General features: G+C 51.1%; 2 protein-coding genes across 2 annotated transcripts; one reads left to right on the top strand and one right to left on the bottom strand.

The window, feature by feature from the left end:
- Positions 1-1,544: 1,544 nt before the first annotated feature.
- CC84DRAFT_1232461 (uncharacterized protein) lies at positions 1,545-4,415 on the bottom strand (the record flags this gene model as incomplete). Its single annotated transcript, XM_018183761.1, has 1 exon — positions 1,545-4,415. The coding sequence occupies one exon, from the start codon at positions 4,413-4,415 to the stop codon at positions 1,545-1,547; it is 2,871 nt and encodes a 956-aa protein (XP_018030216.1).
- Positions 4,416-8,877: 4,462 nt separating this feature from the next.
- On the top strand, positions 8,878-9,087 carry CC84DRAFT_1103565 (uncharacterized protein; the record flags this gene model as incomplete). The annotated part of the gene is made up of 1 exon (XM_018175021.1): positions 8,878-9,087. A coding segment is annotated over one exon (210 nt), but the record flags the coding sequence as incomplete, so codon positions are not given.
- Positions 9,088-15,293: the final 6,206 nt, after the last annotated feature.

The raw sequence follows: 15,293 nt of genomic DNA, 5'->3' as shown, positions 1-15,293 counted from the left end.
GTGTATTCCAGGTGCGGCTTTTCGCAACACTTGGCGCCGAAGGATGAGTTAGAGAATATCTTAGGCGGTTACCCTGTGAAACACTAGCAAGAGTAGGCTGATAAACAAGGCTCCCACCGCTGTTTTCATTGATGGATGGCCGGCCATATATCGCGATTAGTAATGTTGAAGGTGCGTCGATTTAGTGGTAACATTGTGCGAGACGTCGAAGGCGGGTTCCCCCTACTTTCATTCTCGCAGACTCCTCCATAGGATCTCCTTTTGGGTTGTGATAGATCCGGCCCCTGTCCAGCGGGTGAGGCAGTGCATAGCGGTTGTGGTGGCCTCCTTCCCTGAATACTCAACACATGGCTGCTGTAGGACCCTGTCCAGTACGAGCGGTCTCCTAGAGCACACGTACGGTTGTGACCGAATTGGTCCGCACAAGCAAATGCCGTTCCATTCGTCCTGGCTCATCACCGGATCACATCGGGGCGGCACCGACAGTAGGATGGTCTCTCGCCTTCTTTTTAACATGAATACCTACCGTTGTAGAGCTTCTCACGATATTCGTGCGGTGAGGTTGAGAAAGATGGTGGCTGAATGACGGTGTTGAACATGTCTTGAGTCTGCGCGCAAAACATTCTGTCTCGAGGAAATGATGTTTCAGCAAATTGCCAAAACAGACTTCCAGCTGGATAGCTTACATATTGAATAACGTGCTCCCCCAGCGTACGTGGCTGAGCGATCTCAGCCAGCTCGAGCGCATCAAGCTGGCGTCGACATGTTGACCCATACGTGCAAATCAGATTGCAATGAGACGATGGTCGAGAAAAGGGGCATTGCATCACTTTACACCATAAAACAGCGGTGGGAAAGCACAATCTATGGCTTTGGGTGGACAATGGCAGCCCACTGAGAAGGAAATTCCTGTTCCAATATGGGGTTCAGGTGCCGCCGCGCTACCAGCTACCACATCAAATGACTCACATCTGCTTCCTCGTGCCACGTGTATTCAGGCTCACCAAGGAAAGATGATGGTATGCGTGCGCCTACTCGCATCGTCCCAAGCGGGTTCCCGACTGTCATCACTGCCCTTTACAGCCCTTCGCTCTGATGGTCTGGCCTGTTTGACGCTCCCAGTGGATCACGGAGTTGCAAATAGGGTTGCAATATCTGTTTGGGCGCTGGTATTTCAGAAGAGGACCTGAGATTTGGAGCTAATCACTGCGTGGGGACGCGAGAGGATCATGGTCACAAACACGACCGATATCAAGCTTACGCCACCCTCTGCCACCATATACCCACCTCCTCTCCTCTTCCTGCTTGTTTCCAGTACTCGAATTCCTTTTCGGCTTCACCGGAGCGAAGAAGGTAGTCCAACGGCACTTTCTACTGGGCCACTGCTTGATCTGCTCGCTCGATCTGCTCCTTTCACTTGCCCTCATCAGGCTCAAAGATGTCGCGCGCACACTGTTGCACTTCTGACTCTACCAGCGTGTGGTTCGGCCTTGCCCATTTAGAAAGGCTTCTGGAGCTATGGCCGAATCGATGTGGTACCAAGGTTAAGACCCCCTTCCGGTTATGTTTTGTCGGTACGTTGGTTGCCCACCTACGCGCAACAATGCCTGAATTTGTTCGCTGTGGGCCCTGGCTTGCTGCAAATCCTCTGCAGCCTGTGCCAGCTTAGCTTCTTGCTCTTGGTGATACTCCTCAAGCCGGGTCTGCTCTTCCTTGATCCTTCTTGAATAGTCTTCTATGCGGCGCTGAACCTGCAGGCGCCGAGTATCGATCCATTCCTGGAGATTGATCGCACCCTGTGATACTTGCGTGAGGGCGGTGCAATTGTCGGTGGATAATTCTGCCACCTTCACGCAAAGCACCTTCTTGATGCGACGGAACTTGGCAAGGTTTTCGTGTTCAGCATTGATGATGTCCGCGGGAAAGGGATTCTTGTCGCCGGTGACTGTGATGCACCACGCCTCCTGTTTGGAGACGTAGTCGGCGTACTTGGCGGCCTTCTTCGCGATAGCATCTGCTGAGGATATTGCTGCTCTCGTTAGAAGGCGCGCAGATTGTGTTTGATTCGACATGAAGTTGATCTCCTCGAGCTCGTTAGTGAAGCGTTCGAACATTGACTGTACGTCACATGGCTTTCGTCCGATGTCGTTCGACTGCATGAGATCTGGCGGGAACGCTTTGGCGGCAAGCTCGGTAACATGGGAGCCGTCGCCATCGAACAGACGACTAAGTAGAATGCGCCACACAGCGGGATGCAGTCGGTCCGGCAGGTCTAGTCCGAACATGCGGTGCAGCAGGTAGACGACTGAGAAGAGGCCGCAAGAGATCGAATCGGATTGGCGGAACGTTGCAGGCCCTCTGGAGTTGATGAGTCTCCAGCTTTGAACCTCGGGCGTATTCAAGGACATGACGGCTCGCGCGATGGACTGCACTTGAAAAACGCACGCCGGGTTGCCGAGAGGGTCGAAGGTTTCGATGCTTTGATCGTCCAGGTTGATGAACACTGCACACCAGTGGCGGATGGCAGAAAGATAAACGCCTGCTACAAGGTTGCGGTGCTGGTCAGGAAGAAAACGCGGCAACCTTGAGGAATGCTGCGCGTCGGTGAAGTGGAAACTCGAGGCAACGTACAGCGTATCGGGTCTGGGGTTGAAGCTATGCAAGATCGGCATAACGATGTCGCTACTCAGGGGTTGATTGTCTAGTATCATCCTGCCATGCACCGGAGGTGGCGCGGTGCAAGAGGTAGTGGATGTGCCAGCTCCACCGGCTGTGCCGGAGGAACAGGTAGGTTCCCATGGTGGCCTCGATGACATGGGTGCGACCGAAGGTTCCGAGGCACTGTTCCAACCAGTGGTCGCGTCGTCGAGGCCTGTAGACGTGGTAGATGCCCTGGGCTGGGTGCAAGGAGGCAAGCTTGCGACCGGCTTCTCGACGGCCTTGTCTCCATCGGCAGCTGCATCTCCTTGAACACGCTGCGAGCCTTCTTCAAAGTCGTTTGGGGCTCCGGGCGCGACTGCGAGATGTTGAGAATCTTGGTGCCCGTTCCGAGACAAGACTGCTTCACTCAATGGGTGTTTTGCATTGCTTCCCATCATGTGAAAGTTGACACCGACCGCGACAGAATCGCATGTCAGAGTGGCGGACATCAGTTTGGGGGCCGAGTCGGCACGCTCTCTGTTTGAAAGACTGTCCAAGAGTTCTGTAAGGCCTTCCTCGTTCTCGCTGAAAATAGCTGTCGTCCTCCTGCGGTGCTTAGGTCGCTCAGCGGAGTCTGGCGGTAGGGACAAGCATCTCTTTGCAGGTGTGACGATGGGTGTTCCTGACAAGGGCGAGAGCCGCTTCCTGTGTGTAGGGCACGGTGTGCCAGGTGAGGACAGGGAACACTGTTGCTTTGTCGAAGTAGGCGTCCTGGTCTGGCTGCGAAATCGGGGCTCAGGCGTGTCATCAACCTGCGTGTCGTCAACCTGCACGCCTGCTTCCTCGTCATGCCGTCGGACCTTCTCGGGGGAAGGTACGATTTCAGAGACCGGGCTGGCGGCGATGTCCTCCACGGCGAAGCCGCGCGCTTGCCCTTCCGACTGCTCGACGAGCTCCTTTGCAGATTGAACGCCATCGCCGGGAGAAGGAGGTCGGCGGTCGGCTTCTGTAGAGGACGCCATCTCCAAGAGCGGGCCGGCGGCGACGCTTTCCTCGCCGTGCTGGAGGGCGTCTTCCTCTCGTTCCTCGACAAGGTGACTGGCCATGTCTGCTGTTGCTGCCTCGCGTGCCGAAGAAAGCATCGAGATCGCAAGGTTCAGCTGAAAGCGGTGGACGGCGCCATCCAGCGTTACACGGCCGGTCCTCGATCCTTGGTCCGCCTTCTGCACCGCTGCTGCTCGCACAGCTTCGTCGAGCTTGGCCTTTGCGTCCTCCCAGCGAGGGACCAGCCTCGCGAATTTCCTCAGGGCGTCCAAGAAAGATTTTCTGCAGAATTGGGGGCCGAAGTGGGCGTATAGTGCGAGCGCAGATCGGTCCCACGGGCAGCGATTGGTAGCATCCGATCTCTGGAACCAGCGTAGGCGGGATTGGTCCTGCCTGGAGAGCCTCTCCCCCAAAAGGGTGTTCAGGTAGACGCACGTTGGTTGGCCGAGCTGCTGCACAAACTCGTCGGCAGCCTGCTCGCCGTGCTTGTCCATCAGGTCATTGTACACGAGCGCGAAGTCGTCGAGGGATCTGTTCAGTTGGGCGCGGAATCTTTCGGCGGCCTCGCTGGCGGCTGTCCGCTGGCTTGTGTGATCTTTGGGCATTGCGTCGGGGGCTTTTGCGGCGTGGCTGGCTGCGCTTGTTTTGCCACCGTCAGTCGCCCCGCTGCCGGCTCTCGACTCCCCTAAGCGTTCCGTCGCGCTGGCAGGCTTCGTGTTGCGGTGAGGCATGCGAGACAGAGAGTCGCCGTATTGCCCTGCGGAGTAGACAGCGTGAACGTTGTGGATGAGATGTTTGGGCAATCGAGATGATTGCGAGTCTCGCGGGTAGCGGCAGGCGCTCAGCCTTGGCAGTGACCGGCAGAGCAGGTGCGAGCGTCTACACAGCAGGTGCGGACCCGTCGGCCACGATTGATTCCGAAGCCCAGTGCGCGGGACCTCTGGTGCGCGTATGTATCCAAGATTGTAGGTGGATCGGAAAGTAGATGAAAATGTTTGGTGATGTGTTGTTCAGATCTAGATTTTGACACCTGGGCATCTCAAAAGGCTCAATCCGACTGTGCACATCGTTTGGACAGCAGTATGTGCGCGCGACCGCTGGTGGTGGGCGATCGCGGCGTGGTAGCCGCGTCGAGTCAGAAGCAGAAGCGCCTGCGCGCGCACCAGCTACGGTACGCCGGAGAATTTACGATTGGTCCAGGCGCAGCAGTAGACTCTGCCATCATGTTAGACAGAACTTGTCTTAGTACGCTCCAGGAGTTTACATGAATAAGGGATGAGCTTTCAGGCCAACGCTCTTGGGCAGGTTCTCTACCCGAAATTGGCATAGAAGCCCCACGCAGAAGTACCGCGCCTTGGCACGTTACCATGCCAAGGCACGGTATGCGCAGCGTCGCGTCATGCGCAACCCCGACATAATCAACACCAACTTTGACACGCCGCATCTCCCCCAATATGGATCCGGTTGAGGCCGCAATGGCAGCAATTGACTCACTAGATCCAGGAGGATATTTCTTATATAACAAAATAGCAACCGACTTTAATGTTACGTGATCTATATTTATTAGAACGTATAATGTGATATCCTTATCCCATATAACTACCTACAGAAACCAAGAAAAGATCAATCAATAACAAGAAGGCACACAAGCAGCAGAAACGTACGTCGCAGCTCGACGAATATTGCGACGGCCTCTACGACGATAGATTAACGAGCTCCGCGTCGCCGGACTTGTACAAATTGATGCAGGGTCCACACCGCTGGTGGGTTGACGTCGGCCAAAAACGCTACCCGGTCGTATACAATATGGCGATGGATCATCTCTCTATGCCAGCCACCTCGTGCGACTGCGAGCAGTGTTTCTCCTCCGTCAGGAGAATAAGCACGTGCGATCGCAATCAATTATTGCCCGCCGTCGTCGAAGCTTTACAACTCCAGGAGAACTGGCTGACGAGAGACGCCGTGTCAAGTCACCCCACGGCGTTGTCAAAACACGTTGTCAAGAAGGATGCCTTCCAAAACATCCAGCTGATGGACGCCAGCCAGTTTCCGGACCTCAACACCAGCCTCTTTCCTAATCAGGAATTCGTATATATATGAACGTTCAGCCGAAAATTCGCTATACAGTTCGAATCAGCTATTGTTCGTGACGCTTCGAACGTACGAACGTTTGTATACAAATCGAACAAACGATCAAGGACCTTGTCCGGTGCCTGTTCTGTTCGTTGGCCACGCTGAGGCTGTTAATAGGGGCTTAAACATTGCAACGTCAAGTGACTGGAGCGTATGAGTGGAATGAGGAGGCAGGATAGCAACGAGGATCTTATTCTGATCACAGTAGTTGATAAAGTCCATGGTGATATGGGAGCCGTGGCCATCTAGGATTAGAAGTTGATATAATCGTCGGGTCTTCTCCTCAGTATAGCGATCGAGCACCTATTCAAGCCAGGCTAGTCCAATATCATTGTTGGTCCAGCCAGAGCGGGATGAGGTGATAAGACTTGTCCTGCCCTGATTTCGTCTACCCAGGCTGGTTGAATGCCCTTGTTTGTAGCCTCATAGATAAGGCTTAGTGGCAGAGCTGATTCATCAGCGTAGATACATGCCAGGGGTGTGATTCACGCGCGATTGCCATCCTGGAGTGATGCTTTAACCTCTTTGTTCTCCCACAGTCGTCTGCTGAAGATTCTCTTTGACCTGCCAACGATTCCGATCAGGAAGCCTTTCTCGTCCATATTGTCGGTATGACGAGGATCTATCGGATATTAATTGATCTTGTCGTGTAGGAGGTGGAAATAGAGGCGATAGTTGTCCACTGATTTAGCCTTGTGGCGATTGCTGTCCATATCAACTATCTATTGTAAGATAAGATGAATGCTATATCGCTTGATAGAGTGCGTAACCCAGCTCTCGCTGACTGGCTCCTTTGCGATCATGGAGGCAAAGTTGCGTATTATGTCCCTAGTAGGAGGTAGATGTCTCTCTATAAGTCTTTTGATATATTGTATAAGCTCCTGCTCTTGCTCTAGGGTGAGCTTTTGCTAGTTGGTGTTCTTGATCTGCATAGGACGCACTAGACTCGAGTGCCTTTGGGCTAACGTAGATCGTACAATACTCTACTTTGTAGCAATAATTTGGTATAAGAAGTCTTCTCTAGGTTCTAGCGATTCTAGCTCTGCAAGCGCGTCATCAATTGGAGCCATTTTGGTGGAGTTATCGCGTGGTGAACTTTTGTTGTTTTGATGAGGGTAGCGCATCACGCGAACATGTGCATCACGCGCACAGACACGGTATAGAGCTTTGCCTCATATAGAGCCAAAAAGTAAGTCATAATGTTCCGGGTTGACCACGTTAGACGGCGGAATAAGGAATCCTTGATATCTTAATGGACAGCTAGCAGCGACAACAATCGCCTTGAAACTGATTCCTTAGCCAAATATAAGCTCTACTTTGAGCTTCTATAGCATAAGATTGAGGAATATTAGCTCGGGGCTCAAAATACGTACAATATGGACGAGAAAGGTTTCCTGCTTGCGATCATCACCCGCACAAAGAGGATCTTCAGTAGGCATCTATATCAAAGCAAGGCTGTGAGGCAAGTGATACAAGATGGCAGCCGTGAGTGGCCATCTCTCATAGCCTGCATATGCGCCGACGGATCTGCCTTGGCCCCAGGTCTCATCTACCAGGCCGCCTCTACAAACCTACAATCGAGTTGGGCAGAAGATCTCAATCCTCAACACCATCAGGCCTTTATCACAGTATCAGAATCTGGCTGGAGCGACAATCAAATCGGTCTTGCATGGCTGCAGCAGGTGTTTAATCGGCATACAAAACCAAAAGCTAGACGATCATATCGGCTATTGATCGTTGACGGTCACGGATCTCATATCTCTATAGATTTTATCGACTTCTGGGATCGTAACGGGATCCTACTAGCCATCTATCCACCCCATTCAACACATACGTCTGCATCTTGAAGCCTCTATCAACAACGTGTTCAAATGAGCTTTCAGTATTCATGAATAGCAGTCAGGGACTGGCCTCAATCGCTAAGAGAGACTTCTTTAGCCTATTCTGGAAGGCCTGGGTCAATACAATGAGGCGGCCATTAGTCCTCTGGGGCTTTGAAGCTACAGGCATCTGCCCACTCGACCCAACACCGAACACCAATCTTTTAATTTTTGTGCCACCCTCTCAGAGGCCCTAAAAATCCCAGCAACTGAGCAAGCTCACGGCGCTGTTTCTGGCAGTACCTCTAACGCCCGCCTAGCCCTCCGCACAGCCGCGCAAAGGAGCTTGTCAAGATGGCAGAGTCTCCCTCCCAGCACACAGGGTCCCCAGACCCTAAGATTCCTCAGCAGCTTTATACACGCGCCGCAAGACGACCCTAGGAGGACATGCATCACCATGCACCCCTCCTAAGCAGACAGAACCCCAGTGGGGGCGCCCCCAAACCTCGAGTTTCCAATACCGTCCAACGCCACACCACCAAGACTTAGCAGATTGCCCAGCTATGGAACACTATCACTACGGCTTTCGCAGCAGCGGTAGACTAACATGTAGAGGGCTACACTAACCCATAAGAAGTCAAGATTGCTAAGGAACTACAGTAGATAGTCATCCAGGCTCTAACCTCCCTCTCCCCAAGCAACTCCTCCCCTAGCTCCCGCTGGAGCAGCGACACCAGTCACAGCAAGGCCAGGAGCCAAGAGTCGGAACGCCGCTCTTGGGCGGACGTAGCCAGAGTCCTCCCATCTTAGATAAGGGTGACATCCGACCCCTAATCCCTGCTAGGCCCCCAGCCCAACCCGCCTGCTAATCCGAAAGAAGACAATTAAATCTTCGTAAGCATCTCTAACCTGCCCGTATGACTGAAACAACCCTCACCCTTTATAGTAAGGCAGGCAATATATAAGAGTATAGTCGGACTTATTCTTAAAGACATACCTACCACATCACTAATTAACACAGGCTGGGCGATTACCCTAGCAAATTAGAAAAGTTGGGAGCAACTTCTAACTCAAGAAAATTAGGAACCTTTAAGTAAGAGCGCTAGATGGAGACGCGGTGAGGATTCCCAAACGCTCGATTAACTAAATAGTATAAGGGGTACCCAGCTCTTTCTAGACCCTAGACGGCACCAGCCTACCGGCTACTACCTAGCTGGTAGAGGAAGAGGTCTGCTCATAAACAGGCAAGCAGCCAGTTAGCTGCAGGATCTCACGGCATAGGGCAAATCAGCATAGCCTTATCACCTGGGTTGTTTCATACAAAGAGCCAGTCCACTCATTCCAACTCTTTGGCACTAGCCAATTCTCGAAGGGAATTCACAAGCATCCAACCATACAGCGATATAACGCAGGCTACCAGGGCTACTACAACGCTACCCACTATACCTAAGTAGCCCGCTGTGCACACTGCAGGAACCACATAGATAGACACCAAGGATAGTATAGGAGTAGTTGCGCCCATAAGCTATGTGTGCCAACTATCATGGCCCTTATTTCTAGAGGCGGCCTTTTAGAAGGACGTGGATTTTGTGTGTGTCTAAGAGTTCTTCATATATGCCAACTCAAGAACTTCCACCCACCCTGGTTTTACACACCTAGCACCCATCAACACCTGGGACAGCCCTAACACGCCAGGCTTAGCCCGCCCTAGGGTGATGACCTACATCCGTAAAGGATGCCACCTACGATACCAGGCTAGAGAGAGCCTCAACCACCTAGACATGGTATGGACTGTAGTGAACGGAGTTGCTATACTCAATTGCTATAGACAACCACACCACCCCGAGGTTATTTAATACGTCACCCATCTTATACCCCCTCCATTCTGCCCCATAGGAGGAGACGTTAACGCTAGACATGAATCCTTTGAGCCTACCATCACTGCAGCCAACGGAGGCGTGGAGCTAGCTAGTTGTGCCAGGGCAGCCAACACACTGCGCTGGCCATGTCCTTGACCTTACCTTTTCTAACATCCCGTTCGCCCAGTCTGCTGTAGATGGTAGCATGCACAGCGGCTCAGTCCATAAGATAATAGTGACCTCTATCCCCATCTCCGCACCAGGCACTCCGCATCGAGAACAGTACCACTACAGAGTCGCCGAGGCAGGCCTACCTAAGTTCGCTGGGCTCCCATGGAGCACACACATCTCACTCGAGGAAGCTAAATGAAACACAATAGGGGTCTCAAGCACCTCACCAGGCACTGACCGCTCCACCGTACGGTTACTCCGTGCCTGCTGGGCTCAGGTTGGGGAACTCAAACGAAGAGTCTTCCAGCGATGCCTTGAGCTCAACCACTTCCCAGCATAGTGGAAGCTTTCGGAGGTAGCCATGATACCTGAGGCAGGGAAGACAGACCGAACATCAACCCGCTCTTAGAGACCTATAGCGCTTCTTCCTTGCATTGGACAAGGACTTGAACGAACAGTGGCTAGACAAATCGCATGGTTAGCCATGACACACAAGATCATCAGCCCCCAGCATGGCGGCGCCTTTCCGAAGCGCTCTACAGTAGACCTCACTGCAGCATTTGTGACAGTACTGAGGTTGTTTGAGGCTGATAGGGAATACGCAAGCTGACGTACGTAAGCCTCCGAGGCATCCGGGTCTCTAGGGCACCTATGAGCAAGTATAAAAGCAGTCTTAAGTATCAACTTTCATAGATCAATACAGTCCTTCATAGCTTCCTGCTACCGCTACAGCATTCACCCATGACACTGAAGCAGCATGGGTACTTGGGAAGCATGTCACCATAGTCACCCTAGATGTTTGAGGCGCCTTTGATGCGCTCCTTAAGAACCGCCTACTGCACCGGATGGCCCAACTGGGCTGGCCACAATGAATCTTGCTCTTTGTAGACTCATTCCTCACGGACCGGAGAGTCCAAGTCCGCCTTGGACAGGTCACTACCCCTAGCCACCTTGTCGCCTGTGGTACACCCCAAGGCTCACCTCTCTCTCCTGTCCTATACACAGTCTACCCAGCAGAACTACTATCTATGGACATAGAATGGAGGTTTAGATATGTAGACGATATATGTCTATACCGGGCCTCACTCTCTATGGACAGCAACGCCGAGCTCCTAGCATCAGACCTGAGGCAGATCAGCGCATGGGGCGAGGCTAACAAGGTCACCTTTGCCCTAGGAAAGTAGGAAATAATACACCTAACTAGACAGTGGAGTAGCTACGCACCACTCCAAGTTGTAGATAAGCAGCTTATGATCCACCCCATCCTCCTAGGTAGAGAGTACAGCCAGCCAGCCCTGCACTGGCTAGGTGTGTGGTTTAACCACAGACTCACCTTTGGACGATATGTAGCCACCGCACTGCAAGAGCTGCCAAGGTAGCCTATCATATTTGTAGTCTGGCCAAGACTACCTATGGACCACCAGCTAGCTCCCTCCATAGGGCCACTATTGCCTATGTGTACCCGTCGCTTCTGTATAGGCCTGAATGCTGGTATAGAGGCCGCACCAAATAGCCACACACGCTTAAACCAGGTAGGCCACAAGAGGCCAGTGCTTACATTAGATGGCACATAGCTGCTATAGATAAGACACTGGCTATAGCAGCAAGGCCCATCCTACCAGCGTGGAGAATAACGCCTACAGGTGCACTCTTCTAAGACGCCGGACTGCTATCTGCAGCAGTAGCACTAGAGGAGGCTGAATTTAGATTTATAACCCACTTGCGCACTATAGACGTAGACCACCCCCTTACTAGGCGCACATTGGTATATGTAGTAAATAGGGGCGTAAAAACTAGATAACCCCAGCGAGTCAAGACTAAAGTCTAATAGATGGCATCTTCTACCAGAGATCCCCAGAACTACACTAACAGTCCCTTACTACTCCACTGGCTACCGAACAGACCCAACGCTCGGACTAGACAAGAAGACTACAGGTAAGGCTTTTAAAGAATAGTGGGCTTAGCTCTTACCACCAGATATCACTATCTGCTTAGATGGCTCTGAACAGTACACAAAGGAAGGAGAAAAGTGGGTCACCTACGGCATTACAGTACATCAGAACGGAAAGTAACTACAGACTGGACGCGGGTTATTTAGCCCTACTTCCCACGTCTCTGACGCTGAGGCGATAGGGGCATGGAGAGGCCTCCAGCACACTATAAGACATCTAGAGCTCCACGCCCGCCGAATCTGGCTATGCATAGACAGCACCTCGTTGATATGGTGCCTTAGGGGTGACACACCCCCTACCTCTCAATGGGCCTTTCAGGAGTGCCATGGTGCCATGGAGACACACGATACGACGTCTCTGTTAAATGGGTCTCTGGACACCTAGGCATTGAAGGAAACGAGGCAGCAGACAGACCAGCCAATCTGGAAGCCCAGCACCCATCACACCCGATTGAGAAAGTTGACATGCCTACACTCTCAGGGATCAAGACAATAGCTCGCAAGACACTACGGTACACACAACAGACCTAGTGGTCTAACAAAAAGACCAAGCTCTTAAAATGGTACAAGAGCTGGGACTTGGACTATACACCGCGCAGCGGTCCAAAGGAGCTAGACCTACCAAGAGCTGTCCTAGCAAAACTCCTTTCTATCTAATCTAGACATGGGGACTTTGCCTAGTACCACCAAAAGTACAACCATAAGGATGCAAACCTCACCTACTCATGTAGACAAGACAAGACACCAGAGCACCTCGCGCTTTGCCGCAAGACCTTAGGGACCTTTGGCAGATGGCCACATTGGCCACCTATACCGCCGTCCAGCCAGGCTGATGGCATAGCGTACACTGCATTACTAGTGGGAGACCCAGGGGCCTTTGAAGTCTTTGTTAGACTCACACAGTACTACACCAGGATCTGCCCCCGCTAGCTCTTGCACCTAGCAGAACTAGGTCCAGCACAACAGCTGCAATACTCCCCACCCCTCCCTCCCCTTCCCTACGTACACACACACACACACACACTCTCTCTCTCTCTCTCTCTCTCTCTCTTGGCACACAGATGCCTCAAAAGGCAAGTAAATCACCCTAATGTACATACACCGCTCAGCCTCCCCAACTGGAAGGGGAGCTGTAGTTCTGAAATGGTAGGTAAGAAATGCTTTCTAAGGTAGTGTGCTAGTACTGTAATTCCATAGCTTAGTACGTACTATATGCCCTTCGGGAGGCGAGATGGTGGACTTGATCCCCATCAACTAGACGTAAAATGAATACCAACCAACCAGCCAACCAACCCACTCGATCCAACAACTATACTCGATAGATTCGATCAGCGCAGGCCTTTACCTCATAATTAGCCAGATGAGTATTATTTTCTGGTCAGCTTGTAGCGTGCAGTGGGTTCGCGATTGTCAAGACTAAAAAGATATAGAGGAACAACAAATATAGCTTTAAAAAAAATTGAGCGAGCTGAGGGCCATCGGGCGAGCCATCAGCTCAAAGCAAGGCTACTCCAAGAGAAGCGTATTGCTTGAGGAGTTGCTAGAGATGCGCGCGTGAAGCAGAGGGCCGACGAAGCTGTACCTTAATGAATAGGCATGTAGGGCACAAAGTCAACTTTAGAAAGCCAGTCAAGTTGAGTTGGTTCCTTCTTTCCTTCCGGATTTTATCTCGCGGAACGGAATAAGATGGTGGCTACAATACCAGCGTGTTAAATTCTCCTGTAAGGGTAATAAGAAGGCCTTAAAGCCTCCTAGTAGATCTATTAAGAAGACTCAGGCGCAGCGTGAGGGTATAGATCATTAATAAGGCCTCATCCATTGTATCCGCCTCACGGTCGCGCAATGACCGAACGATCAAAACGCCAAGTAGATATCAATAATCTACGTAGCTAGCAATTATCTACAGATATCAGAGACCTAAGCTCCACAAAATTTCTTAATAATATCGATTACAGGCGTCTTTACTGCCTCATATTACTGATCCCGCGATCATGTCGGGGTTGCGCATGACGCGACGCTGCGTATACCAGTACCGTGTCCGTGCACCCAATACACGCCAAACAACATAAACGCTCTACTAGAAATGAGGCCATATAATCACCCACAGACAATATTATCACGAGATTTTCTAGTGGAGTAGGAAGTCGATAGCTGCTATGAATTTGCTCTACTTAAATCTGTCTAGAAGCTTAATGTTGCGACCACGGCGTGTTGATCTAGCTGGGACAGCAGATGCGCCCTCTGAGGTCTCCCCAACATCTTGAGCATCACCAACACGTTTCTGACGCTTTCTACTCTATAGAGATAGCTAAGAAGCCTTTCTTTTACCCTTTTGGGATAGTTGTAGAGCTTTTTCAGCGTTACGGGTACACTTCTAGGCAGCGCGCTGCAGCGGATCTAGTAGTCCGTATTATGGTACGGTTCGACGCGGTTACGGTTACGACGATTGCTAGTAATTACGGTACGTATGGTACGGCGGAGAGACCTCTACGGTACTAGACGCGATCTGTAGTCCCAAAATTGGGCCTCTACGGCGTAAATATGGCATAAAATAATATACAGATTTCCCAATTAGGGAGGAGGTGTGGGTTGAGCTCTAGGGCTCTCCAAACTATCGTCGTCAGCTTCTAGAGGCATCTGATCCCTGCCTGTATATATACAGTGAGCTCTCTAAAGTAGCTTGGGACGACGTCTCTCCTTAACCAATTCTTCTGCAGTTAACAAGCTTCAATTATTACTGGCGATAGTGAATTGCGATCGCACGTGACTGTACGTTTGGCGGACGAGAAACACCTCTCGCAGTCACATGAGGTGGCTGGCACTAAGAGGTGATCTATGGCCATCTTGTACAGCGTAGGGTACCTTATTTGGCCGACTTCTACCCACCAACGGTGTGGGTCATTAAGTAACTGTTATGGGCCAGATGCTCGAGGAGCCAAGATAGCCAGAATGAATATTTATGAATTCACGAAGACTTAAAGTTAAGCTTCTGCTACTAAAGTTATATATCTGCCCCCCGAAGCTAACATCGGGTCCGAGGTCCCAGCCGGTCCTGGGCCGAGACAAGACGTCCAGGGCGTAGCCTATTATAGTAACTTCGAGAGGCGCTCATCTTAATCCACCAGCTATAAATCCTCGAGTAGGCTGTCGTAGTAATCCTCTAGCTAAGAGCTCTATTTCTGGCGCTTACATTATTTTATGGTGGTAAGGAGCATGGGATTAACCTATATAGTACGTTAGCAGCAAGCACTTAATTTATGGGCACCTAGGAGCTTATGTATAGGATTAACGTTAGAGTTATTATTATCTTCTAGCAATTATTCTATCGCTAGGTAGGTGCTAAAGGTGACTTTAAGTGACTTTCTAGCCCTCCGGAGCCACTATAGGTGATGGGCCTAGTGGGTTTAGAACTAGTGTAGGCGTAGACGTGGGTGGAGAGCTATTGCCACGCAATATAGTGAGGGCTCTAGGTCAATCACCAGCCTTATAAAGTATATGATAAGCTTCTCTATAGCGAAGGAGACGCCATTTTATAGGTAATATAACTAGGCGTAGTATTCGTATTAGGGTACGTTATTACTTAACACCTTATAAATTTCCTATATATTAACAACTATCTACTAGAGGCTATTAAATCTAGAGCTGCTACCATCACTCTCTAGTAACTTATAGTTC

This window comes from Paraphaeosphaeria sporulosa (assembly GCF_001642045.1).
Source record: "Paraphaeosphaeria sporulosa strain AP3s5-JAC2a unplaced genomic scaffold CC84scaffold_14, whole genome shotgun sequence".
NCBI lineage: Eukaryota > Fungi > Ascomycota > Dothideomycetes > Pleosporales > Didymosphaeriaceae > Paraphaeosphaeria > Paraphaeosphaeria sporulosa.
The sequence above is the reverse complement of the archived record's forward strand: the minus strand, read 5'-3'. Positions and strand labels throughout refer to the sequence as shown.